This window comes from Amblyraja radiata, chromosome 3 (assembly GCF_010909765.2).
Source record: "Amblyraja radiata isolate CabotCenter1 chromosome 3, sAmbRad1.1.pri, whole genome shotgun sequence".
NCBI classification, from domain to species: domain Eukaryota; kingdom Metazoa; phylum Chordata; class Chondrichthyes; order Rajiformes; family Rajidae; genus Amblyraja; species Amblyraja radiata.
The window spans coordinates 58,400,637-58,428,346 of NC_045958.1; the positions used below are offsets into that span (position 1 = coordinate 58,400,637).

At 43.8% G+C, this 27,710-nt stretch overlaps 1 protein-coding gene across 2 annotated transcripts; it reads left to right on the forward strand.

Annotated features, from left to right (window-relative positions):
* Window positions 1-12,506: 12,506 nt before the first annotated feature.
* LOC116971041 (sodium/potassium/calcium exchanger 2-like) lies at window positions 12,507-15,716 on the forward strand. Of its 2 annotated transcripts, none has more exons than XM_033017839.1 (2): window positions 12,507-12,809; window positions 14,508-15,716. In XM_033017839.1, exon 2 carries the CDS (start codon window positions 14,688-14,690, stop codon window positions 15,678-15,680), a length of 993 nt encoding a protein of 330 aa, XP_032873730.1. In that variant the 5' UTR covers window positions 12,507-12,809; window positions 14,508-14,687; the 3' UTR covers window positions 15,681-15,716. The 2 variants fall into 2 exon arrangements, with proteins under 2 accessions (XP_032873730.1, XP_032873731.1); XM_033017840.1 differs by lacking the exon at window positions 12,507-12,809 and adding an exon at window positions 14,237-14,330.
* The last annotated feature ends 11,994 nt before the right edge of the window (window positions 15,717-27,710 follow it).

A 27,710-nucleotide genomic window follows, 5' to 3' on the forward strand; every position in this document is an offset into this window, starting at 1 on the left:
GCTGCTATCTCATCTTTAATAACTGACTCTAGCAGTTTCCCCACTACCGATGTTAGACTAACTGGTCTGTAATTCCCCGTTTTCTCTCTCCCTCCCTTCTTAAAAAGGTGGGGTTACGTTTGCTACCCGCCAATCCTCAGGAACTACTCCAGAATCTAAAGAGTTTTGAAAGATTATTACTAATGCATCCACTATTTCTGGAGCTACTTCCTTAAGTACTCTGGGATGCAGCCTATCTGGCCCTGGGGATTTATCGGCCTTTAATCCATTCAATTTGCCCAACACCACTTCCCGAAAAAACCTGGATTTCACTCAATTCCTCCAACTCCTTTGACCCGCGGTCCCCTGCTATTTCCGGCAGATTATTTATGTCTTGCTTAGTGAAGACGGAACCAAAGTAGTTATTCAATTGGTCCGCCATATCCTTGTTCCCCATGATCAACTCACCTGTTTCTGACTGCAAGGGACCTACATTTGTTTTAACTAATCTCTTTCTTTTCACATATCTATAAAAACTCTTGCAGTCAGTTTTTATGTTCCCTGCCAGTTTACTTTCATAATCTATTTTTCCTTTCCTAATTAAGCCCTTTGCTCTCCTCTGCTGGTCTCTGAATTTCTCCCAGTCCTCTGGTATGCTGCTTTTTCTGGCTAATTTGTACGCATCATCCTTCGCTTTGATACTATCCCTGATTTCCCTTGTTATCCACGGATGCACTACCTTCCCTGATTTATTCTTTTGCCAAACTGGGATGAACAATTTTTGTAGTTCATCCATGCAGTCTTTAAATGTCTTCCATTGCATATCCACCGTCAACCCTTTTAGAATTAATTGCCAGTCAATCTTGGCCAATTCACGTCTCATACCCTCAAAGTTACCTTTCTTTAAGTTCAGAACCATTGTTTCTGAATTAACAATGTCACTCTCCATCCAAATGAAGAACTCAACCATATTATGGTCACTCTTGCCCAAGGGGGCACGTACAACAAGACTGCTAACTAACCCTTCCTCATTACTCAATACCCAGTCTAAAATAGCCTGCTCTCTCGTTGGTTCCTCTACATGTTGATTTAGATAACTATCCCGCATACATTCCAAGAAATCCTCTGCCTCAGCACCCCTGCCAATTTGATTCACCCAATCTATATGTAGATTGAAGTCACCCATTATAACTGTTTTGCCTTTGTCGCACGCATTTCTAATTTCCTGTTTGATACCATCTCCAACTTCACTACTACTGTTAGGTGGCCTGTACATAACACCCACCAGCGTTTTCTGCCCCTTAGTGTTTCGCAGCTCCAAACTAATGTCCTTCCTTTCCATTGCATTAATCTCCTCTCTAACCAGCAACGCTACCCCACCTCCTTTTCCTTTCTCTCTATCCCTCCTGAATATTGAATATCCCTGGATGTTCAGCTCCCAGCCTTGGTCACCCTGGAGCCATGTCTCCGTGATCCCAACTATATCATAATCATTAATGGCTATCTGCACGTTCAACTCATCCACCTTATTACGAATACTCCTTGCATTGAGACACAAAGCCTTCAGGCTTGTTTTTACAACGCTCTTACCCCTTATACAATTATGTTGAAAAGTGGCCCTTTTTGATTTTTGCCCTGATTTTATCTGCCTGCCACTATTACTTTTCACCTTGCTACCTATTGCTTCTACCCTCATTTTACACCCCCCGCCTCTCTGCTCTTGTACCCATCCCCCTGCCACATTAGTTTAAATACTCCCCGACAGCACTAGCATGTTTTTGTGTTTTATGTTCAATTCTTTTTTAATGTGGTGTCTTACTTTTATTGGTGTGCTGCAAATGGCAACTCAAATTTCACTACACCAGAAATGGTGTATGTGACAATAAATGTCCTTTGTCTTGTGGTCCTTTGTCTTGTCTTGTCTTGCCATTCCTACACAGACTTTTCTGTCCTCAGTCTCCTCCATTGTCAGAGTGAGGCTAAATGCAAAGTGGTGGAACAGCATCTCATATTTTGCTTGGGTAGCTTACAACCCAGTGGTATGAATATTAATTTATCTACCTTTTAATAGCCACTGCATTCCCTCTCTCTCCAACCCTCCCCTACCCGAGTCGCACAAGTTTCCCGTTCTCACCCAGCAAACAGCAGTGATGCTATGGCTGGATATTCACTGCAAACGGACAGTTTTTTAAATAATATTGAATTGCCTCAAGAGGCCCTAATGTGCTCAGATATGAATTGTAAGGATGTGCAACATGCTGAAAAACTCTGTGCCATGTATGATGTTATTGTGAAATGTCTCATTGCCTCCAGTGATCCCTTTTGTAAAAGCAAATGTAAGGTACCCAACATCAGACCTGGGTGGAATGAGTTTGTGGCTGAGCAGTACGCTGAGGCAAGAGAGGCCTTTAGACTCTGGTCAGAGGCAGGTAGGCCTAGACAGGGAGTATTGCTAGATATGAAAAAACGCACAAATGCTAGAGTTAAATATGCACTTCGTTTTATTAAGAAAAATGAAAACACAATGAGAGCAGACTCGCTTGCCAGGAAGCTACAGAATAACAACCTTACTAACTTCTGGAAAGAGGTCAGAGTAATGAATAACAGCAAAACACCCCTACCGTCTGACATTGAAGGCGTTAGTAGCCCAGAAAAAATAGCTGAGAGTTGGCGTGAGCACTACTGTAACCTTTTTAACTGTGTTAAAAGTAACCCAGTTAGAATCAATCCTGAACATATTGATCTCTCTGTAGATATGGTAGTTAGGGCAGCTGATGTCTATGATGCCATTAACATGTTGGATAACAACAAAGCCTGTGGTATGGACTGCATTACTGCAGAACATCTAAAATATGCCAGCTATAAGCTCTGCCCTTTGCTTTCCATGTGCTTTAATGGCTGTCTGGTTCATGGTGTCTTGCCAAATGATATTATGTCTGTAATGCTAGTGCCTGTGATTAAAGATAAGGCTGGTAGGCTCAACAGTATTGATAATTACCGACCTATTGCACTAGCCAGTATCTTATCTAAAGTACTGGAGAGAATACTGCTGACAAAGCTAGAAATGTATGTCCTTACCACTGACAATCAGTTTGGGTTCAAAAGAAAACATGGAACTGACCTGTGTATCTATGCTCTTAAAGAGATTGTGTTCAGGTACACAAGCCTGAATTCATCTGTATTCCTATGTTTTATTGATGCGTCCAAGGCATTTGATAGAATTAACCATGAACACTTGTTTGTAAAATTGCTAAATAGAGGTGCCCCTAAATTCTTAGTGAGAATCTTAGTGTTCTGGTATGCCCATCAAACGTTTTACGTTAAATGGGACAATGTTGTATCTGCTCCATTCTGTGTTAGTAACGGAGTGCGGCAAGGAGGAATTTTGTCTCCTATTTTATTTAATGTTTATATGGACGAATTGTCAAATCAGTTAAATAGTCTAAAAACTGGCTGTCTTGTGGGCAACACTATTGTTAATCATCTGATGTATGCAGATGACCTGGTCCTGCTCTGTCCATATAGTGCTGGGCTGCAGCAGATGCTGAAGGTGTGCTCTCAGTATGGCCTTGATTATGACATTAAGTATAACGCTAAGAAAAGCCGCATAACGGTAATTAGAAGCGCTGAGGACAGGGAATCAACTTTTCTGACCTTTTATTTGTCAGACAGTCCTCTTGCTGTGTGTGAGGAAATTAAATACTTAGGTCATGTCATATCTGATGACTGGAAGGATGACAAAGACCTCTACCGACAGCGCTGTAAAATTTATCTTCAAGCCAACATGCTTATAAGGAAGTTTTATATGTGCTCTGATTCTGTGAAGTGTTCCCTGTTCAGAACCTACATCACACCGTTATATACTGCTCAATTGTGGTCTAATTATAAGAAAAAGAGTATGCAGAGGCTTAAGGTTGCATACAATGATGCAATGAGGTTGCTACTTCGTGTCCCTAGGTGGCATAGTGCCAGTCAATTGTTTGTGTCCACTAGAGTGCCAACCTGTGAGGCACTCTTAAGACAGCTGATGTTTAGTTTTATGTGTCGCCTGGACAAATCAGAGAACCACATAATTGAAGCCCTAGTCAGCCCTCTGAAAAGCTGCTATAGATTCACTTCTAGGCTAAGATGGCATTGGTGCAATAGCTTATATATATTTTAGGCTAATAGGCAATTTTTTTAATGTATCTTTGTAATTCTTTGTACTGTTTGATGTGTTATATGGACCTGTGTCTGAAATAAAGCTTTAATAAAATAAATAAATATTCCTTATTTGTTCTTTATCACTCGACATCACTGTCTATATCTTCCCTTTCCCCTGACTAGTCTGAAGAAGAGTCTCGACCCGAAACATCACCCATTCCTTCTCTCCAGAGATGCTGCTTGTCCTGCTGAGTTACTCCAGCATTTTATGTCTATTTTCACTATAAGGCACTATTATATTTCCGGACACGAACATTCAGTTCTTCCCTCATGCCTGCCCATTGACCATAACCCTGCTGATGAACACTAGGCCACCATCCCCAAACCACCAACAATCTTATTGCTTCTCGTGAATTCCCCTCCTCAGCCTTATAATTCCCCAGCCCTGTACTGCCCATTTCTATCTCTTTCCCAAAATCCACAAGCAGAACCGTCCTGGAAGACCAATTGTTTCTGCCTGCTCAAGCCCCACCAATCTCCTCTCCAAATACCTCAACTCTATCTTGCACCTCACACATTCGGCATTATTTCAACAACTTTCAATTTCTAGGCCCCCATCAGATCATCATTACCATGGACGTCCAGCCCCTCTACACCTCCATTCCTCACCAGGAAGGTCTTAGTGCCTTTGTTTCTACCTTGAACAGGCCCTATCAGTTCCCCTCTACCAACACTCTCCTCCGCCTCGCGGAACATGCCCCCATCCTCAACAACTTTTCTTTTGACTTTTCTCACTATCTTCAAGTCAATGGTGTAGTCATCAACATTCGCTTGTCCCCCAGCTATGCCTGTCAATTTGTTGGTTATATTGAACAGCTCCAACTCATTGATTTCATTAACTTTATTAATAATTTCCATGCTAACCACAAAATCACTTGGACTACCCTCCCCTGACCCTTTGGTTCATTAAATCCTTCACACGCTATCCACCCCCACCCCAGTCACTTTCTCCTGTAACAGCAGGAGATGCAACTCCAGCTCTTCTTTAACTTCCATCCAGGGGTCCCAGCTGCCATTCCAGATAAGACCGACATTCCCGTGCACCCAATCTCATCTCTTGCGTTTGGTGCTTGCGATATGGCTCCTTTACACCCAAAAAACTATGAGTAGACTAGGCGACTATTTCGTTGAACACTTGCACACTTCCACCAAGTCCTGCTAGATCTCCCAGTTGCTAATCAATTTAACTACCGCTCTAATTCCCACACCTACCCATCTGTCCCTTGCTTTCTCCATTGCCAGTGTGGTGCCACCTGCACACTGGAAGAACAGCATCCCATGTTCTGCTTGGGTAGCAGAAGCTTGGGTAGGTTGGGAGTTTCAAATTTCCACCTCTTCAAATGTGTTTAAGGTTTGTGCTTCTACCAACCTTACAGGCAGCGAGTTCCAGACCCACCAACCTTAGGGTGAAACATATATGATCTCATCTCCCTTCTAATCTTATTCTGCCATTCATGATAGAATATTATATTGAAATTGAAAGTTTTTTTTTAGTGTGAAGCTTAAAGTTGAATAAGACAAAGTATGAAGGCATGAGACGCAAGTTGGCTGTGGTATATTAGGAAGGCATTAAAATGTTTGACAATATGCAAGCAATGGCTTACATTAAAATAAAACAAATACAGAATTTAACAGAGTATATACATTTTAAAATGAGAAAAACACAACAGGAAACATGATGTAGCCACGGTTAACAAGAGGAGTTGAAATTAGATTTAGATCAAAACAACAAGCTCGAAACAAAAATAAATAGGCCATTCGGGAATGAGAGGAGAAAACATTTCTTCCACTAGAGTTTAGAAAATCTCTAGAATTTTTAACCAAGAAGATTGTGAAGAGAAGATCGCTGAATGATAGACAGAGATCAATAGATTTTAGAATATAAAGGAATAATGAGTCAGTACAGGAAGTGAAAGTATAGTCATGATCTAATTACCTCAAGGTAATGTTTTTGTAGGTGTACCTGTCCATTGAACCTCTTGCCACATTTACACTTTTACACATCATTGACTGTCTGCAAAACCCTGACTGAGGAAGGTTGTTCCATTATACAGAAACTCATAAGTAGCAGATAAATAATGTTTTATTTTCACTTTAATTAGTAAAATTGTTAAGAGCAGACTGTCCAATATGCACATGTAATCATAGTCAGTCAATCTGGCATCAATGTAGCACTAGTCAGCAAAATTACACCCCACAAAATCACCCTTGCAAACATCTGAGGTGTTTAAATTTCCAGAGATGCTGCACAGACTATGAGTAGTCCTTGATTATGTTGGATGTTTTCCTGTGGCAGTGTGAAGTAGAGATGGATTCGATAGGGGAGAGACTGGACTGGGCTGCGATCAACTCTCTGCAATTTCTTGATTTGTGCTGTGATGCATCCAGTGAAGCCATAAACAGTGGGAGTAAATACCATGGGCTCACAAATCTGTGTTTAAAAAAGGATTTCGCATCATCCTTCTGAATTTCTTATATTTATATCTATAATATAAAATGAGTCACATCTTGGTCCCTTGACCATGGGAAGCAGCCTATTTATTCCCTTCCTTCATTATTTGAAATGTTATTAATGCCTCACAGCAGGTTAAATATAATAATGGTCCTAAACACAAGGTCAGGATGGTCCCAAGCTGAGCCACCTTTCTTTTGTATCAGGAATGCAGCTGCTTTGTTTGATTGCCTGTGTACTCAATGCACAATATATCCACAACTAGCTGACTTGGTGATTATTAACTGTAAACCAGAGGCTCTTATATTTCTTTGTTGAACAAGCATCATAAGCAGCAGCTGTGCTTTTGAATGCAAAGTTGCAGGAAGAAAAGGGGGGACTGCTTTCTTTCCATATAATCAGTATTCATTATTCTATAATACATATTGTGAAAACAAAAGGTCTCCTCCATGTTTTTCTCCATTGTTTCTTTGACTGACTTTTTCTTTCAACTCCAAGGGGCTATTGACAATACCACTGATCACCACATTAAATCATGTTGTCCCAATTGGTCTTGCAGGTGTGTAGAACCCTTGCGGTCTCTGTTCTTCCTACAATACTTTACAGGCAATGAGCTATTTTTGAAGTGTAGTCATTGTTGTAATAGCAGCCAATTTGTGGGCAGAAAGTTCTACAGCAGCAATTTGGAAATGACTAGATTATCAGTTTATTTGACATTGGTTGGTTTAACCAGAACTCTAGACTTTGGTTGTAAATAGTATCATAGAATTTTTAACATCTGCCTGGAAGGGTAGCTGGACTCTCAGTTAACGTTTCATCTAAACTTCATTGGTGCAACACTCCATCAGTAATGGCACAAGTATAAGACAGGTTTTTTAAAAAACCCTCAAATCATTGGTTAAGATTACACCTCATAATCCAAAGTGAGGAAAGAATGTCCATTACTGTCACACTGCACCATAAAAGAGTTATAATTGTTGATTAAAAACAAATGTCAATGATTGAGGCTTGAGGTTACATTTAGAGTTTATGATCAAGGGTTAATAGGTACTCTTGACATTCCCATTTTCACCAGAACTTTTTTTTGTCATCTTGAGTTTCCTTTATCTCTTGCAGATAAATCGCATAACATGCTCGTGAAGTGTTACTACGTTACTCGAAGTGTTACTACGTCTTCGAGCCAAAGCCTCACTTCCATCCCATTGCTTCATGGCTCATGGAAGATGACATCGGAAATATTGGATCTTGAATTTTTGGCACATGAACAGATGATTCCAGGTGTTACCTTGGTTATTCATCAGGTTACTGCAAAGAGGAGAAAGACATTGTACTCTGTTGCACCAGCTGGCCACAGATACTGGTAACTGCTGCAAAAAAAAACTTCTGAAGGAACTCAGCAGGTGTGATGTTTTATGAGAAGGCAAATCAAGAGCATCCTTACCAACTGTATCACAGTATGGTATGGCAACTGCTCTGTCTCCGACCGGAAAGCACTGCAGAGGGTGGTGAAAATTGCCCAACACATCACCGGTTCTTCGCTCCCCTCCATTGAGTCTGTCCAAAGCAAGCATTGTCTGCGGAGGGCGCTCAGCATCGCCAAGGACTGCTCTCACCCCAACCATGGATTGTTTACCCTCCTACCATCCGGGAGGCGCTACAGGTCTCTCCGTTGCCGGACCAGCAGGTCCAGGAACAGCTTCTTCCCTGCGGCTGTCACACTACTCAACACTGTACCTCGGTGACTGCCAAACACCCCCCCCCCCCCCCCCCGTGGATTCAAACCTCGTATCTGCCTGATCAAGCCCTCTTGGTCTTGCTCAAACAGAGACACTCCAGTAGGTCACGCAGTCCCAAGCGTTCTCCCAGAAGATCGACATCGGACCTCGTGAGAGCAGACTTTTATAGGTCCCAGAACCTCGAGGGGCTGAACCACATTGTATTCAAACAGTGTTTCTCAAAGAAAACGAACATCGCAACATGTACCCTGATATGCAAGAAAACCAGACAAGGCTCAATACTTAATCCAATCAACATCCAGCAAAGTAAAGCTTTGCAAAATTATTTACAGTGTGTATGGCTGGTTTGCATTCATCCAATCCAGTCTATCAATCAATCAATCAACTTTTATTGTCATCTTGCAAAGCAGCAGTTGTACAGTGCAAAATGAGAAGACGTTTCCCAGGGAATACCAGAACATTGCACATAAAACTTAAACATTTCGCACATAAATAAAAACAATCCAGTCCCTGTTAAAAACAATACGAATAGTTAAAAAGTGCAGGTAAAAAATAGCAACATTAAAATACAAGTAAAAAACAGGCATAAATTGTCCAGGGCAGCTGATTTAAGTGGCCAGTGCCAGAGTTTGTTATTAAATTGTCAGTGCAAAAAAAGCAGCAGAATCAGGTGGTGGCTGTTTAGCAGCCTCACAGCCTGTGGAAGGAAGCTGTTTAGCAGTCTGGTTGTCCGGGCTTTGATGCTGCGGTATCTCTTGCCTGATGGTAGGAGATCCAGGTGTGTGTGGAGGGGGTGCAGTCTGTCCTTTGCTATGCTCAGTGCTTTTTTCAGGCAGCGGCTCTGGAACAGTTCTTGTACTTTGCACCTAATTGTCAGGATCTGCAGATGTTCCCATTCTCTTCCTGCAACTCTTATCTAGGCTCTAGACAAACTGGCACCTTTCTGCAGCTGGTCCCATTTCTGCAGAAGGCACTTTTAAATTGACCAAATGGCCTACCAGCCCAGAAGCCTTTACTCAAATTTAGTGTCCTGGCCTCTCCAATTTGGCCAGGATTAACAGAGGGAAGATAGTTACTATAAAGAGGTAAGTGCGAAGTATGAGACAGGGACTGGTAGGTGATGGAATTAAGTGAGGTGGGGGATAATGGCAGATTGATCCAGGTGCAGGGAAGAGAGGGTGAAGGTAGAGAAAGAGACTGGAAGGTGATGTGAAAAGAGATAAGGGAGGGATGACATGTAGATTGAACCAGGTGGCGAAATGGATAGAATGAATAAGACAAAGGAATAGAAACCCAGATGGTATGTGAGTGGCTGAAGAGCAGATAGAACCAATTGGAGGAGTGCGATGGATCTAGGTTATCTGAAGAAGGAGTACAATTGCAACAGACACTGTATGTTGCTCTATGTTGAACGTTATTATTCCCTATATTGACATCCACCGCACACCCTCCATTTCATTGTCCGGGTCTATCACAGGCATGTGCCCCAGTGTACAATCTTGCCTTCTAGAATATGGAGATACCCTGATGGTGGGCAATCTTTTACTTAAGTAGATTCATAGAATTCTATGTCACATGTTGGAAGCCAAGAAATGTCCCTTCTACTTGGAGCAAAAGAGGTTGAAACCCTTCTTCTACTGCTCTCTACATCTACCTCATGTTGCTCTCCTGATCTACAAACACATTCACACAGGTGAAGTGACCTGCTCCTGGGGCTGGCCAAGCCAGCAGATCAACAAGCCTGCTTACCTTCATCCACAGCATTGGTTGTGCCCAGGGTTCCATGGAGATGGAGTACAACTTGTCCACCTGCATGCACAAGTCCCCAGTGAACATTGGAGTGACTGGAATGCATTTCTATTCTTGGCACAAGAATGTGAATTATTTAAAGGTTTTGTTACTCAATATGTGATGTTGCTACTAGTTTCTACAAATTACAATCGATTGGGAATTGATACAAAATAAAGAACATACAGACATTTCCTCCTTACCATTTTAGGACACGATGGAAGAAATGGTCAGTAAATTTTGCCAGAGTGCTTCAAGGAAGCCTCTCTGGTCTCCTTGTTTGATATCCCTGCTCAAGGAGCTAGTTATCAGTAATGCTTTAATGCTTGGACCCCCACGTTGAACGCACCCAGCCCTCAAAGTATTTCTGGCAGCTTGTACAATTTTCAAGTCTTGTAATCTTAATTAAAATGCAAATATGGGTGGAAACAGGGTGCAATACCATCCTGAATATCCTACTGAGATCAGGAAAGAGTTAAACCCCACTGACAGGAGGGAAGGAGATCTATTCATCAACTAAAAGTCAATCTGCAGAAGGTTTCCACATTGCATTTTAAATAGCATACTTAACAAGCAAATGGTATATTCTGCAACCTATTTAAACGAAGTCTAAAATCATGTGAAAATTGTTTCCCTTAATTTAAATATTGTAGATTTAACAACTTGTTAGAATTCAGCATTCAAAGGATATTTTGTTCCATTGATAAATGTAAATACATTAAAGTATATGGTTAATATACAGTTTTTAAAAAGTACACTGAATTTTATGGTATTCTTCATAAGTATAAAGCACCATTGGTGGTCTGTAAAATAAGATGACTTGGACAAGTTATTCTGAACAGGTCGTAACCAACTGGTTGTACAGGGCTCTGGTGAGACCACATCTAGAGTATTGTGTACAGTTTTGGTCTCCTAATTTGAGGAAGGACATCCTTGTGATTGAGGCAGTGCTGCGTAGGTTGACGAGATTGATCCCTGGGATGGCGGGACTGTCATATGAGGAAAGATTGAAAAGACTAGGCTTGTATTCACTGGAGTTTAGAAGGATGAGGGGATATCTTATAGAAACATATAAAATTATAAAAGGACTGGACAAGCTAGATGCAGGAAAAATGTTCCCAATGTTGGGCTAGTCCAGAACCAGGGGCCACCGTCTTAGAATAAAGGGGAGGTCATTTAAGACTGAGGTGAGAAAAAGCATCTTCACCCAGAGAGTTGTGAATTTATGGAATTCCCTGCCACAGAGGGCAGTGGATGCCAAATCACTGGATGGATTTAAGAGAGAGTTAGATAGAGCTCTAGGGGCTAGTGGAGTCAAGGGATATGGGGAGAAGGCTGGCACGGGTTATTGATAGGGGACGATCAGCCATGATCACAATGAATGGTGGTGCTGGCTCGAAGGGCCGAAGGCCCTCCTCCTGCACCTATTTTCTATGTTTCTATTGTCAAGTACAATTTATTTGAAACGCCCCAGCATGATTTCTTATGGATGTACAATTTACTGGCACTGGTCAGTCTCTTTTCATACGCCTAATACCAGTTGACAAAATGCTTTCAGCAACAAAAATACAAGAAAAATAAAACTCGGATTAAACGAGCTGTGTGAATTGCGTGTGAAACATTGGACCTAACATTTTGCACCCATGACCACCTCATCCCGCAATCAGAGAAAAACAATTATCTATTAATAAAATAAGCTGACTTGGACAAGTTATCTAATCAGCAGCAAATCAGCCGCTGCAGAATAATAGTTCGCTGGCCACAGTTGATGCAGTGTAGTCAGCGAACAGAACGAGTTTGATCACGTTAAGTTTTGCCTGCAATACTGCTGGGTGGTCGGTAAACATCGCAGGAATGCGCAAATCGTAGCATAAACGATGGCATGCGATTACAGCAGATATAAAACTTTTATGAACCCCAAGTCGCGTCCAACCAACTGCATCGCACATTAAGTAAACAGCATTTTTTCAATTAAATCAGATGATTTGTAATTTGCAGAATTATGTCAACATCCACCGAAAGATCTAATGATTCTATGCAATCCATCGAGAAGCGTTTTCCAGAGGATTTGACGCAATGTACGCCAAGCATCTCCCGGTGAAACCTTCCATTGCGAATCCTCTGCGGCCACATCCTCGACAGCAGGTGAATTTGCGCAGGTGAAACTCACTCCAAAGGTTTTTTTCAGATTCACGGAATTATACCCCATTCTCCTTTGGAAAATAGCGCTTTAAAAACCCCATTCATCTATTTTGCGTTGTGCATTCAAATATACCGCGTTAGTAACCATGACTACGGTTTCTGTAAAAGACCTGCCTCCCGATGCTTTATGTTTAGATTGACGGAAGATGCAAAGCCAAACGGCGGAAAAGAAATTATTTTTTAATATATAAACGCAGACAAGTTTAAAATGCTGCTCACGTGACACATCAGCGTCTTAAACTAAGATTATGTCTTTCTCCCTCTCCCTGTGTGTGGTCTCCCGAGGATGATATCTGCTGCTGACTTCTAGTGTGTGTGGGTGTGTGAACGCTGCCGACCGCCAGTGTCCCGGAGCTCCTCCTGATGGCCGCACCGCAGCAGCGGCTCAATGTGAAGAGGACAGGGAAGGGACTCAGCCTTCATACTCAAACTGCTGCCGCTGAACGCCGGTAAGCCTTGTTGTTTTTTTCTCCCCTCTGAAATCGTACCGATTTACAAGTGTATCTAAAAACACAATGTTTGGTGCATTGACATTCACGCCGCTTTAAAATGAAATTTCCGAATCACATCGAGATTTACAAGGTTGTTTTCACCAGTGGTTTATCCGTGCACAGGTGCAGATTGCAGAACATTAAAAAACAACACTTGTACGTTTATCATCGCGTTTAGATGTGGCGATTGCCACTACTGACCAGATCCTTGGAGTAGGCACGGATTGCACTGCAGAATATATTTTCATATGTGTCGTGTCTCGCGCATTTAGCAAAAGCTTTAGCAAGCGTTACTATGAAATGGTAAATGAAACGTACACTGTTTGCTGCCTAATTATCTGATTCGGTTTTTCAAAAGATGATAATTTAAAAACCGTTCCATTCTATCAAGGGACTTAGGCTGCGGACTGTCCTTTGACATCAAATTATGTCTTGAATAATCGTCCCGCAGTGAGTCGGAGCAATATTTCTGAAATCCACTGTTTGATTTGTACCTCTCCTGCGCTTCTGATCTTTCGTCAAAGACAAAAGGGCAAGAATCCCTTTAATCAGTCGTAATTTAAGACTATAATCAGATTGCCATTGCCAGGTCGGACCAAATCTTTATTGAGCGCAAGCTAAAAGAGCTAATTAATTGTATATGTCGGCGGTTATATTCTCACTTCCACCTCTTTGCTCATTGACACTGGTCAGGAAATTACTCGCTATCTACTGAGGGCTTCAGTACTTCGGTAGAACGTGAATTAAAATTGCGGACTGCGGCTGCTTAAATCGCTTCTTCTCCAAAGACCCCGTGAAATTGTTGTTGTTGGGGTTGGGTTGTTGAGTAGGATAAGATAGGATAGGACAGGACAGGACAGGGTAGGGGAGAGTGGAGTAGGGATTGACAGGCGGCAGTTCCAAGTAGACGTTCTGGGAAGCAGAACTGAGCCGGCCGACACAGGCAGCCCGTTGCATTTGTGTACGTGCCCCGAAGAAGAACGGAGACTGGGCAGTTCCACCTAACCCAGGTGAAAATACCTACCCCAACCCCTTTTTCGCCCCCCCCCCCTTCAGGAAGATCAAGGACAGTGCCATCTACACCTGCAGAGAAACCGACCCGACCAACACCCACCCAACGGTTCCCGTTTAGCGATGACAATCTTTCCAAATCCCTTTACGGGTAGGCGCAATAATCTTTGGGCGCAACCGTGTCTCTGGCTTGAAAAGTGTGGAAAGGTCCCTGTGATAAACTGAGTGCATGCAACCTGCTGTGCCATCGAGAGAGAAGGGTCATGATAGCGAGAAATACACGAAGGCCATTGCAGTGAACCCTGATCCCCTTGCTGCATTTGCCAGCAGGGGTCACTGGACTGCGATTAAAAGCTGGAGCCCGGGCTGGTTATTATTTTCCTCTCTCCCTTCCCTTGCTGTTAGCATACGAGTGGCAGACTCGTCCAGAACGCGAAGGGAGTAAGACTGCAGTCCTCACAGCTCCTGGTAATGTAGCGCAAGGACAAGTCTGAATGAATTTTGAAGTACATTAATCACTGGGTTTAATTCAATTGTGTATCGTTTTCTTTAAAAAATAACTAATGTTATAACCCCCCCCCCTCCCCCCGCCACCCACAAAAACCCAGATATACTGATGTTTAAGTGGCTCTCTGTGTTTTGCAGGACGTTGAAACTCGCCACCAGCAAAAGAAAAGCTTCATTTTAAAGTATGAGTTGGCTTTCACAGGACTTTCTTCTCAAAGCCATGAAGATGGATAGTGCATGAAGAATTCTTCTACAATCGCTCAACTTAAACAAACTAAGAACATTGACATTTCTTGTTAAGTCAAGAAGCGACTAGCCATGAATTCGAAGAGCTCAAGTGCTGGCTCTGCGGAGTCGGGTCTGTGCTGTGGTGGGCAGCAACTTTCTCCGGATCCGCGCTTTCTCCGAAAGCACAGGTACCAGGCCAAGAGGAAGCTGAGACCGTCGCGAGTGATGGGCTTTTGCATCGGCTTAATGGCTCTCAGCACGTTCTCCATCTTACTCAGTGCCTTCACCTGGACATCAACCAACTCAGCAAAACCACAAGGCCAACGCAGAACTCTACTGGGTTTCGAAGAAAAGCAGACATTTTCCAAGAGTCAAAATTATACGCCCAGATCTGAACTTGCTCTGAGGTACGAAGGGCGGGCAGCCACCATCCCTGACAATAATAACAGCAATGCTGGAGATTATCCTAGGGATCTTTTTTCACTGGAGGAACGAAGGAAAGGAGCTGTCGTACTCCACGTCTTAGGCATGATTTACATGTTCATAGCCTTAGCCATTGTGTGCGATGAGTTTTTTGTACCGTCATTGACAGTTATCATTGATAAACTGCAAATATCGGATGATGTGGCGGGGGCCACCTTTATGGCAGCTGGCGGTTCAGCCCCAGAGCTCTTTACTTCTTTAATAGGAGTTTTTATATCTCGCAGTAACGTTGGGATTGGGACCATAGTGGGTTCTGCAGTGTTCAATATCCTGTTTGTAATCGGGATGTGCGCTGTATTCTCCAAAGAAATTCTGCACCTTACATGGTGGCCACTGTTCAGAGATGTGTCCTTTTATATTCTTGACCTGATTTTGCTTATAGCTTTCTTCCTGGATAATGTCATCGTTTGGTGGGAAAGTGTAATTTTGTTGTCAGGCTATGGATTCTACGTGACCTTCATGAAGTTCAACATTCAGATCGAAAAATGGGTGAAAAAGAAAATAAACCGGAACAAAGTGGTGGAGGCAACGGCAACAGATGACGATGACAAGGTATTTGTGGTCTTATTTCAGAAATTTATTTTTGAACAAAAGTATTAAGGAATGGTCCCCATTATCCCAAGGATCATTTGTGACAGGGAGCAAAACTGTACATGTTGGAAATCTGAAATAAAAAGAGACTCTCAGCATCTGCAGAACGAAAAACAGTATTTAATGTTTAAGATTGAAGTTCCTTTTAACAAACATGAGGAAGTATCTTGAAATACTGGTGACTAATAATTATTCGGATATGGTAGAGAGAAAGACTGGTCATTGAGTTAAAACGTCCTGTAATCAATGAACAGTGGACGTTACAACAAGCTTCTCATATACACATTATATTATATAACGGGGCTTTTTGAAGCATGTCCTCTTCGTTCATTGATGAATTAAATGATAGATGCAGATAAAGATTCTTTCTGTTGGCTGAAATAGATGAGCTGATTTTCTACCTATGCAATACTGAGCTGGCAGCTCACCTGCTATGTCATTTCAAAAGGTCCGTCTTGCTTTAAATTGTTTTGATTCTGGTGCATTGGTTTGTACCTTTTCTAAAATAAAAAATGAAGATCATTTTGTAATAGAACATAACTGAAATGAAAAATGTTGCATCAAATTGCCAGTCCATAAGAGTTGCTGCAGTTTTAACCAATTACTTTTCATATTTGGGGTGGGTCCAAAAATGGGGTCTGCTCTGAATATTTCAATACAATTCCAGAAATCTAAACTCAATACAATAGATTAACTGTAATTGTAATTAGTTTAATTCTTTAAACTATATTTATGTTTATGTTTATAAATGCAATATATTTATGAAATCAGATCTGAATAAGGTGGGATGGGTGTTACTACACAGGACAAATTGGCCCCATCGATGTCTGCGGTTTTGATTTTTATGGAAAGTTAAACATAATGTGACAGTGGTAATGGTAGATGGTGATTAGTTTCCAATAAAAGTTAAAACAGATGGAATAAGATCTGTTCTATCCATCGTACTGCATTTGAAGACTGTGATATTATCTGTCTTCAAAAAAGATCAATTTTTGCTGCTAAAATTTCCGAATATACAATTCACAGGAATTCAATAGGTCTAGTTTTTTCAGCTTTAAAAATCTCTAACAGTTCAAAATAAAGCTTAAAACCCTTTTTTAGCAAGGTGAATCTATCAAAATTCTCATTGTACACCAGGTGTTCCGGCCAAAAAGGTGTATTAAATAATGCCTCACTAGATGTACAAAATGTCTTTTTTGGAACCATCATATGTACTAGGCATATAATAGTCACCACAGTCTGCAAATATATATCAGAGTTCATCTCCATTGTGCCCAGCACATTGATGCAATCACTAAAACAGCTCATCAATGACTCTTTCATCAGAAGTTGAGGAGATATGGCACCTAGCCAAATATTCTATTGAACTTCTACAGGGGAAGAGCATACTGACCGGTTGCATCAGAGCCTGGTTCACTAATTTGAAGGATGAAGGAGGCTGCATAAAGTGATGGACATTGTCTAATCCATCACAACACTAACCTCCTCACCTCCACAGGCAGCTAATATCATTAAATACCCACACCACCCTCCTCTCTTTTCATTGCTGCCATCGGGATGAGGGTACAGGAGCCTGAGAATCTTTAGCTCCAGCTTCAAGAACAGCTTCTTGCCATTAAACACCAGGTTCTTGAACCACATTGCCCAACCCTAACCACAACCCTACCTCAGCAGCAAATCACTACAGACTTTGCACTACAGTGATTGCTCTATGTGCTTTTGTATTTGCACTGTCATGGTCAGAATTACTAATGCTTGGTGTTTCTTTATTTTCTTGTTGCATCAATAAGACTTTCATTGTTCTAGTTCATTTCCGGTACATATGAAAAATAAAACGCTTGAATCTTTCACTATTTTATTTCATAACTGCATTATTTTTGTTTTGTTTTAAGCATACCATTGTTAATGGGGATTTCTATCTAATCTTTCCTTTCTCCAGCTTTTGACTGTGGTCAGCTTTCTATCTATATGATGATACATTGAAGTAAAGCCATTGTTCTTTGCTTACAGCTTTCATCTAACAAATAAGATTGTGATTACTAACTAGAATCATAGAAATAAACCCAAGTCTTGCCATAATGCAGAACCAAGCTTCCACACCTTTCCTAATTCTTCTATTTTCATAAGATACAGAGCAAGTAGCGGCACAATCCAGTAACACCATGTGAAGAATTAACTCTCTTTGGCAGTTGGATATTAGTAATGGGCCTGTCTCACGGTGCGAGTCCACCCACGAGTGATCCCGAGTCAAAAGAAAAACTCATACTCGTGGTTGTCTACGAGATTCCAAGTTTATGTTCACGAGTTTAAACGAGTTCCCACGTGTATGTCTAAGTTTGCCGTTTACTTCTCATTTCTGTGATGTACCAAGTTCCTCTCCCGAGTTACCAAGTTCCTCTCTCGAGTTACTCTTGAGCCAACCGTGAATGAAGGTCTGTTTTAAGTATCAAATAGAGGAGTTGGACAGCATCTCATACAGTAAGTATATTCTGATTCAGTATTGAAAGTTATTCAATTTCAGAACTTAAAAAAACTAGGCAGGATCTCGGCCCCGCACTCGCTGCCATTGTGCAGCAAGGAGGCGGTGGCGGCGAAGCAACAGTGTTAAAGAAGACAGCTCCATCATGAATTTACTGCCAGGTCTACACACTGCGGGGAGACGGGAGATGAAATCTTTGAATGTGGACGGATATTTCCGCGCGTCCTCGTTCTAAGCGGAATATATTTTTAGTTGCCTTTGGTTTTATTCCTTGTTTTTGTTTATTCGCACATACATTTTGTGTGTGAGGGTGTGAGAAGTCCATGCCGGGTGCCGGCCTGCCGCAGCCGCTGTTCTTCCACATCAGTTGCACATCAGATTGTTGGGAGACGGAGCTCAGGATTCGCCTCCTGAGCTGCTTTGGTCCCCAGGCTTGAGTTGAGGTGAAGGGAGGTTGGGGTGGGTGGGGGGGGGGGGGAGGATGCGCAGGCGTCATTATTCTGTCTGGGGTGACAAGCCTCTTGGGTTAGGCTGGGATCATTCTCTGCTCTCATCTCTCTCTTCCTGTGTGTGCATTAGCAGGGGGAAGAGCGGTCTACCTTACTGGGGCACAAGACCTCTGCTGCCTGCCCCTTGCATCCATCAACTTGTTTGTTCCTTTGGTGCGCCTAATCTGCCCTGCTCCCATCCCAGCCCTGCCCCAGCTCTCTGCCCCATTCGCTTGGAAATGTCGCTTCCGCCGCTGTAACGAGGAGGGGTCCGGCTGTCTGGCTTGGTGGGTGGGTGGGCAGGGAGGGGGAGTGGGTACAAACCACCGAATCCATTCTCAAAAATCGGGCAGAGCCGTGTAGAAATCATGCTTCTCTCTGCTTCATATACGTGGGAATTCCCTCAGTATGGTCACTCAGCGGGACAGGCAGCATCTCTGGAGAGAAGGAATGGGTGACGGGTTAAAGTTTCTAAAATTCTGCTGCGTCTTTGTGTTACTCCAGCACTGTGTGTTCACTTTTTGTCAACCAGCATCCGCCCTTTCTTGTGTATGACATTATTTGTATCTGTGGCAGTTGATTGTCGCTCACTTCAGTTTCCCAGGGGGTCGGGACGGGACTGGAGTTGGGAGGAAAAGGTGTGGTGGGGGGGAGGGGAGGGTAGTGGGGGGGAGGGGGGGTTGGGGTGACTTAGTACGGGAGACAAGTGTAGGAGAGGTGTACTGACTGTGTGGGCAGACACTTTGGTAGTGATTGCCCATGGGGTTCACTGTCGAGGACTTCAGAATGCAGAGAGCATTATAAACAGAGCGATTAACCCTGGAAAAGGGGGGAGACTTGTCTCTGAGTTGGACCCAGGAAACTGAAGCAGGCTCACGTAGACAATATTTTCTTGAGGTTATTAACGACAGATAAATGGATGGGAAGGGTTTAGAGGGCTATGGGCCACATGCAGGCAAATAGGACTGCCCCAAGATGCCAACTTGGAAGGCACGGCCAAGCTGGGCCGAAGGACCTGGTTCCGTGTTGTACAGCACCATGAGTAAGGCCTATCCAGTGGGATTGACATGTTTTGTATTTTTCCTTTCTAAAGATGCAGTGTATTTTGGTGACTATTGCACACCGCAGACCAGAAGCGCCTTCAATACCCAGAGAGAAGGGATGGGCGAGTTAGGTGAGCAGGAGAGTGGGGTTGTTTGCAGTTGCAGAGGAAGGGGGCAAGGGCGGTACAGTTCCCTGTCTCAGCTCCTGTTCTACCGAGCGTGTGGACGTGGATGGGTGGCTTGGTTGGCGGCGGCCCATGGCGTGGCAGAGCCGGCGTGCCCGCTGACTCCCATCCCCCGAGCACCTACCCCGGGGCGACTGGCACTGACTAATCTGCTGGCGTCGCCGACGTGAAGACGGTGCGAAGCCCCCGCGCCCGGTGCAATGGGCGTTGAGCTGGAGAGGGGAGGGAAGGGATCACACACATGGCCGGGAAGCAGAGGGGTGGGGGTGGGGGTGGCGACAGACAGTGCCAACAATGAGATGGAGAAAGACAGAAACACCGACAAGTTCAAGTTCAAGTTCAAGTTAGTTTATTGTCATGTGTCCCTGTATAGGACAATGAAATTCTTGCTTTGCTTAAGCACACAGAAAATAGTAGGCATTTACTACAAAACAGATAAATGTGTCCATATACCATGATATAAATATATACACACATGAATAAATAAACTGATAGTGCAAATAACAGAAAGTGGTTGGTAATAATCAGAGTTTTGTCCGAGCCAGGTTTAATAGCCTGATGGCTGAGGGGAAGTAACTATTCCTGAACCTGGTTGTTGCAGTCTTCAGGCTCCTGTACCTTCTACCTGAAGGTAGCAGGGAGATGAGTGTGTGGCCAGGATGGTGTGGGTCTTTCATGATACTGCCAGCCTTTTTGAGGCAGCGACTGCGATAGATCCCCTCGATGGAAGGAAGGTCAGAGCCGATGATGGACTGGGCAGTGTTTACTACTTTTTGTAGTCTTTTCCTTTCCAGGGCGCTCAAATTGCCGAACCAAGCCACGATGCAACCGGTCAGCATGCTCTCGACTGTGCACCTGTAGAAGTTAGAGAGAGTCTTCCTTGACAATCCGACTCTCCGTAATCTTCTCAGGAAGTAGAGGCGCTGATGTGCTTTTTTGATGATTGCATTAGTGTTCTCGGACCAGGAAAGATCTTCAGAGATGTGCACGCCCAGGAATTTGAAGCTCTTGACCCTTTCAACCATCGACCCGTTGATATAAATGGGGCTGTGGGTCCCCCTCCTACTCCTTCCAAAGTCCACAATCAGTTCCTTGGTTTTGCTGGTGTTGAGGGCCAGGTTATTGCGCTGGCACCATATGGACAGTTGCTCGATCTCTCTTCTGTACTCTGACTCATCCCCATCAGTGATACGCCCCACAATAGTGGTGTCGTCAGCGAACTTGATGATGGAGTTCGCACTGTGGTTCGCTACGCAGTCATGGGTATAGAGTGAGTACAGCAGGGGGCTGAGCACGCAGCCTTGAGGTGCTCCCGTGCTGATTGTTATTGAGGCTGACACATTTCCACCAATACGAACAGACTGTGGTCTGTGGACGAGGAAGTCGAGGATCCAGTTGCAGAGGGATGCGCAGAGACCCAGTTCTGCGAGTTTGGTAACCAGTTTGGAGGGGATGATTGTGTTAAATGCCGAGCTGTAATCAATGAATAACAGCCTGACATATGAGTTTTTGTTGTCCAAGTGGTCCAGTGCGGAGTGGAGGGCCAGCGAGATCGCATCCACCGTTGATCTGTTGTGGCGGTACGCGAACTGCAGTGGGTCCAGGTTTTTGTCGATGTAGGAGTTGATTTGCTCCATGATCAACCTCTCAAAGCACTTCATCACCACCGGCGTTAGTGCCACTGGTCGATAGTCATTGAGGCATGTCACCTTACTCTTCTTGGGCACCGGTATAATTGATGCCCTTTTAAAGCAGGTGGGGACCTCAGACCTCAGAAGTGAGAGATTGAAAATGTCCGTAAAAACTCCCGCCAGTTGGTCCGCACAGGTTTTTAGAACACGGCCGGGTATACCATCAGGACCAGGTGCTTTTCGGGGGTTCACCCCTCTGAAGGATTTCCTCGCGTTATGGCGGGTGATTGTCGCCTGCCCGCTGTTTCTGACGGTAAAGCCTTGGGATCGTTGCCCTTCATGTTGGCGTGGAGGGGGAGGGGGGTATTGTGCTGTTTGATCGGCCTCTGCTATCCCAGGGACAGGGAGACACAGCTGCTTTTGAGACTGGTGGGCAATCACTACCAAAGTGTCTGCCCACACAGTCAGTACACCTCTCCTACACTTGTCTCCCGTAGTAAGTCACCCCAACACCCCCCCTCCCCTCTCTCCTTGTTTTAAACTCGGGATCACTCGTGGGTCGACTCGCACCGTGAGACAGGGGATTAAGGTTTAAATCTATGGGATCCTTGTGATAGATGCAGTTCTGTGTGACAAATAGTATGTGCCAATATTTTATTTGCCTGCTTCCTATGGTACTCCTGCACAGCACAAAACAAATGCAAAGGAATTAGAGTATTTTTGATCATTTCTAATTATTAAATGATTGATATACTAACTTTACTGTTGGTGCAGTGATAACTAGTTTGTTGATTGTGTGGTATATGTACCTCAAAAGGCAAATTTTTTCTCTCATTCCAATATGATCTTCTAAGATGTCATTAGTATTGTGCGCTAGCATCTAATCTCCATCATTAAATGAAAATAGTCATTTAGATCTGTGTACAATTTGCATCTCAGGACGTAAACTGGAACATTTTGTAATGATGGTCGTTATAACCTTGGCACTTTTGTAGATATGCAAATTTCAGATTAACATAGACACTGTTTTGGCAGCTTATTAAGTTTTTTGCCATATTTATTACATTATTACAGCATCAAAAACACTGTAGTGCTTTTTGCCTTCTGGAAATCACACATTCTGCGATATTAATATTTTTGCACACAACAATGTGAAGTACTTTCCTATCATATTTGTACTGGTGTTAAATGTGGAATATGAGGATGGATAAATAGTGGAGCAGATAGATACTATGTTTGGCTATTTTCACTATAGTGTTTTATTTGGGGTATGGGAATAATTGCGTAAAGCTATGCGTTGTCTTCCTTGGAGTTTGCGAATGCTGTATTTGCAGTATTGAAAGGAGATTTTTTTTTCTTATAGAGAAATATGTGCCACATCTCTTCCCTTGACCATACAGCTGAGGTGAACAGCTCACTCTGAGGAATCAGAATATAAGCTCTCATCGTGGCTCTTGCATGCACTGTCCCTGGTGCAATTGCGGCTATGTCATGACATCACATAGAAACTGAGTTTAGCAAAGCACATTGGTAATTCACTAATCATTATCGCTTTCTTTTGCTAATCCGCAAACCTTGCTTTGGATAGAAGTTGAATTCAAGTCAAGTTTATTGCCATATGCACATGCACATGCACAGTGAGGTGCATTATTTTTTTATTATTAAAACATTAGCAAAGCAGTGGTACTGGTTTCCGACGGGCATCACAAAACTCTGTCCTCCATGCAGGTGGCAAGCTCCTCTTTTGTCTCTCCACATGCGTCTTCCATCAGCGTCTTCAGCATCATCTTGATTGGCAGTCCCGGGTCACGTCTTCCATGGGTGGGTTCCCACAGCACAACTTCGTTTGCTGGCATTTCTGGATGGCGGTGGCAGTGACCAGCGAGCCTCATCCTTCTTGACCTGATCTTCTCGATCAGAAGTGGAATCTCCCCATAGAGCTGGGCGTTGGTGATGTGGTCCCTCCATCTGACATTTTGAACTTTTCTGAGCATTCGGTGTAGGTACCATAGAGAGACTTGGACAGATGTAGATACAGATAAAATGAAAATTTTCAGCAGCATTATAGGCACGTAGAATTGGACAACGCACAAAACATACTATTCATAAATTATTCAATTCAGTGAAAAGAAAGAGACTGTGCAAAACAAGATAGTAAAAACACACAATTGGAAAATGATTCTGTGGTAGTGCAAGAGTTGGTCCGCAGTGTTCCATTGCTGAGGTAGGAGTACGGTTGTGCTGGACTTTTTAAACATTTGATGGTTGTAGAAAAGTAACTGTTGACCTGTTGGCTTGGCACCTCAGGCTTCTCTACTTCCTGCCCAATGGTAGCAGTGTGAAGGGGGCATGGGGATCCTTGATGATAGCTGCTGCCTTCTTGAGGCAGCACCTCAGGTAGATGCTTTTGATGATGGAAGGGCTGTGCCGGTGATGGACCAGGCTGATTCCACCACTCTCTGCAGCCTCTTCTGTTCCTGTGTATTGGTATTGCCGTAGAAAACCTTGATGCAACCAGTTAGGACACTTTCTACAGTACATCTGCAGAGGTTTGTGAGAGTGTTTGGTGACATGCTGAGTTTCTTTAAACTTCCAAGAAAGTAAAGGTGCTGGCGTGCATTCTTCATGATTGCGTTTATGTGCTGACCTAGGACAGGTCAGAAATGTAAACCGCCAGGAATTTGAAGCTTTTAACTTTCTGCACTGCTGACCCACCAATGAAGGTGCAATTATCTATGCTACATTCAAAATTAGACCTCCAAGTGAACAATAGCAAGACGCATCATTGTTAGTCATATATTATTAGGGATTGCATTGCATCTCTCATGCCAATATATGAACAAATATGATTTTTTTTTAAGCAAAGTCTATAACATTTCTGATTTAACATCTTTGTTGGAATTCTTTGAGGATAGAAGCAGGTACAAAAAAGAGTCAGTGGATGTTGTTTGCTTGAATTATTCAAAGGCCTTCGATAAGGTGCCACACGTGAGCTGCTAAAGAAGATAGGAACCCATGGTATCAGAGGGAAGATACTAGCATGGATAGAAGACTGGCTGACTGGCAGAAGGCAAAGAGTGGGAATAAAGGGAGCCTTTTCTAGTTGGCTGCCAGTAACTATGGTGTTCCACAGGGGAGAGTGTGGGGTTGCTACTTTTCACGTTGTATATTAATGATTTGAATGATGGATTAATGGCTTTGTGTCCAAGTTTGTGGATGATATGAAGATAGGTAGTGTTGAGGAAGCAGAGAGTCTGCAGAAGGACTTCAACAGGTTGGGAGAGTGGGATAAGAAGTAGCAAATGGAATACAGCGTAGCAAAATGTGGTCATGCATTTTGGCAGAAGGAATAAAGGCGTAGATTGGTTGCGAAATGGGGAGAAGATTCAGAAATTGGAGGTGCAAAGGGACAGGAGAAGTGGTGCAGGATTCCCAAAAGGTTAATTTTCAGGTTGAGTTGGTAGTAAGGAAGGCAAATGCAATGTTAGCATTTATTTTGAGATTTGATTGATTCATTTCATTGATTCATTACAAGCATAGTATGGTGCAACACAACTTTGGAATTAAACCGATTTACGGACAGGGTGATGGGTGAGAAATGAAGCAGGTATATCAACACGTTTTGGTCTTTTTTTATTTTTTGTTTTTGTCTCTTTATTTTTTTTAAAGTTTTTACTTATTCACTGTGACTACACTCTTTGGTAGTTTAGGGGTTTACACGTTCACTAGCTCTTTCACTTTCTCTCGTTCGTGCTCTTTTGCTACTTCATTTTTGTCAAAATTAAAATGGAAGGTACAGTAAATGTATATTGCCATATGCTGCAGTTTATACTACTGTACACTGCTTCTAATAAAAATATTATTAAAAAAATAAATTTGAGAGGGTTAGAATATAAAAGCAAGGATATAATGCTGAGGCTTTATAAAGTGCTGGTCTCACCACAGTTGGAATATTGTAAGCAGTTTTGGGGCCATATCAGAGGAAGGATATGCTGGTGATGGAGAGAGTCCAAAGAGATTTACAAAAATGATCCCAGGGATGATTGGTTTATCGTATGAGGAGCGTTGGGTGGCTTTGGGTAGCCTGTACTTGCTTTGGGTGGCCTGAACTCAATGACATTTAGAATGATGAGGTGGGATCTTATTGAAACCTACCGAATGGCCTAGAAAGAGTGGATGTGGAGAGGATGTACCCAGTAGTGGGAGAGTCTAGAACCAGTGGGCACAGCCTCAGAATAAAAGGACGTACCTCCAGAAAGGAGTAGAGGAGACATTTATTTCGCCAAAGGGTGGTGAATCTGTGGAATTCATTGCCACACACAGCTGTGGCGACCAATTCCTTGGGTATTTTTAAAGTGGAGATTAATAGGTTCTTGGTTAGCTTAGGGTCAATGCTTATGGGGTGAAAGCAGAAGAATGGGTTTGAGAGGGAAAAATAGATGAGCTATGTTCTAATAGCAGAGCAGATTCAATTATCCAAATGGCTTGTCTTTTATAATCTTATGATCCATTGTAAATATTTAGCTCTTGTTTAAACTGTTCTGCTTATAATGAGCCTTGAGACACCAATTTTTTTTATACCACTGATTTGCACGCAATTTGTTAAGGAAGGAACTTTGGCATGTTGATTGGAATTGTTGCAGAGCTCTCACGATCTAATAATGTGAATCAATATGACTTTATCCCACTTTATAAGAATTTGATACATGCCTTGTAATTGGTGTTTCCTGGACATACATATTAACGGTCAGATACTCATTGTTGAAAGTACGACAAGATAGCTGGATAATCGCCATACCTTTGAACGGTACACGGACATGGCGCTGACGGACGAGAAGCCGAAGCAAAGAAGTGGAAGCCAAATAACCGAATGGAAATGAAGCCGAAACACCAAATAACCGAATTGAAACGAAGCCGAAACGCAAACTAACCGAAAGGGTGGGACGCCTAAAGGCCAACTAACTGAAAGGTTGCATCGCCTAAAAGCAAACTCACCGAATGGCCGCTCGCCGAAACGCCACCTACTCGAAAGGCGGCGTCGCCTACAAGCCGAATGCCGCTCAACAGATAAGTCAAATAACGGACAGGACGTTGCCGAGGGGCGGGACTTGTCAGGGATTGGTCCAGACCCCCGCGTCCATCACATCACTGTGGAGGGATGAACATTGTCCCACACCTCCGCTCCACCGACCCACAGCCGTGGGAGAGTGGGGGCTGTCCCGAGGGATGCGCACCTTCGGCTGCTTACAACTTGGTGCTTGGGTTCAGATTGCCCAGTCACCTATGGCTTGTGTGGGGAAAATGACCCCCACGCTCCCGTGTTCCCCTTCTCTCTCTCTCTCTCCCTTCTCCCTCCTCCCTCTCTCTCCCTTCTCTCTCTCCTCTCCCCCCTCTTTCTTTCCCTTCTCTCTCTCCCCGCCCCTCTCGTTCTCTCCCACCTCTCTTTCTCTCCCCACCTCTCCCCCCCACTCTTTCTCTACTCCTACCTTTCTCTCCCCCCCGTCTTTCTCTCTCCCCCTCTCTTTCTCTCTCCCCCTCTCTTTCTCTCTCCCCCTCTCTTTCTCTCTCCCCCTCTTTCTCTCTCCCCCTCTCTTTCTCTCTCCCCCTCTCTCTCTCTTCCCCTCTCTCTCTCTCCCTCCCTCCTCTCTCCCCTCTCTCCCCCTCTATCTCTCTCCTCTTCTTTCTCTCCCCCCCTCTCTTTCTCTCCCCCTCTCTTCTCCCTCCCTCTCCCCCCATCTCCCCCCCCCCATCTCCCCCCCCCATCTCTCCCCCATCTCTCCCCCCATCTCTCCCCCCCATCTCCCCCCCCCCCCATATCTCTCTCCCCCCCAATCTCTCTCCCCCCCCATATCTCTCTCCCCCCCATATCTCTCTCCCCCCCATATCTCTACCCCCATATCTCTCCCCCCCCATCTCTCCCCCCCCATCTCTCCCCCCCATCTCTCTCCCCCATCTCTCCCCCCCATCTCTCCCCCCCATCTCTCCCCCCCATCTCTCCCCCCCATCTCTCCCCCACCATCTCCCCCCCCCCATCTCTCCCCCCCCCCCCATCTCTCCCCCCCCCCCCATCTCTCCCCCCCCCATCTCTCCCCCCCCCATCTCTCCCCCCCCCCATCTCTCCCCCCCCCCATCTCCCCCCCCCATCCTCCCCCCCCATCTCTCCCCCCACATCTCTCCCCCCCCATCTCTCCCCCCCATCTCTCCCCATCTCTC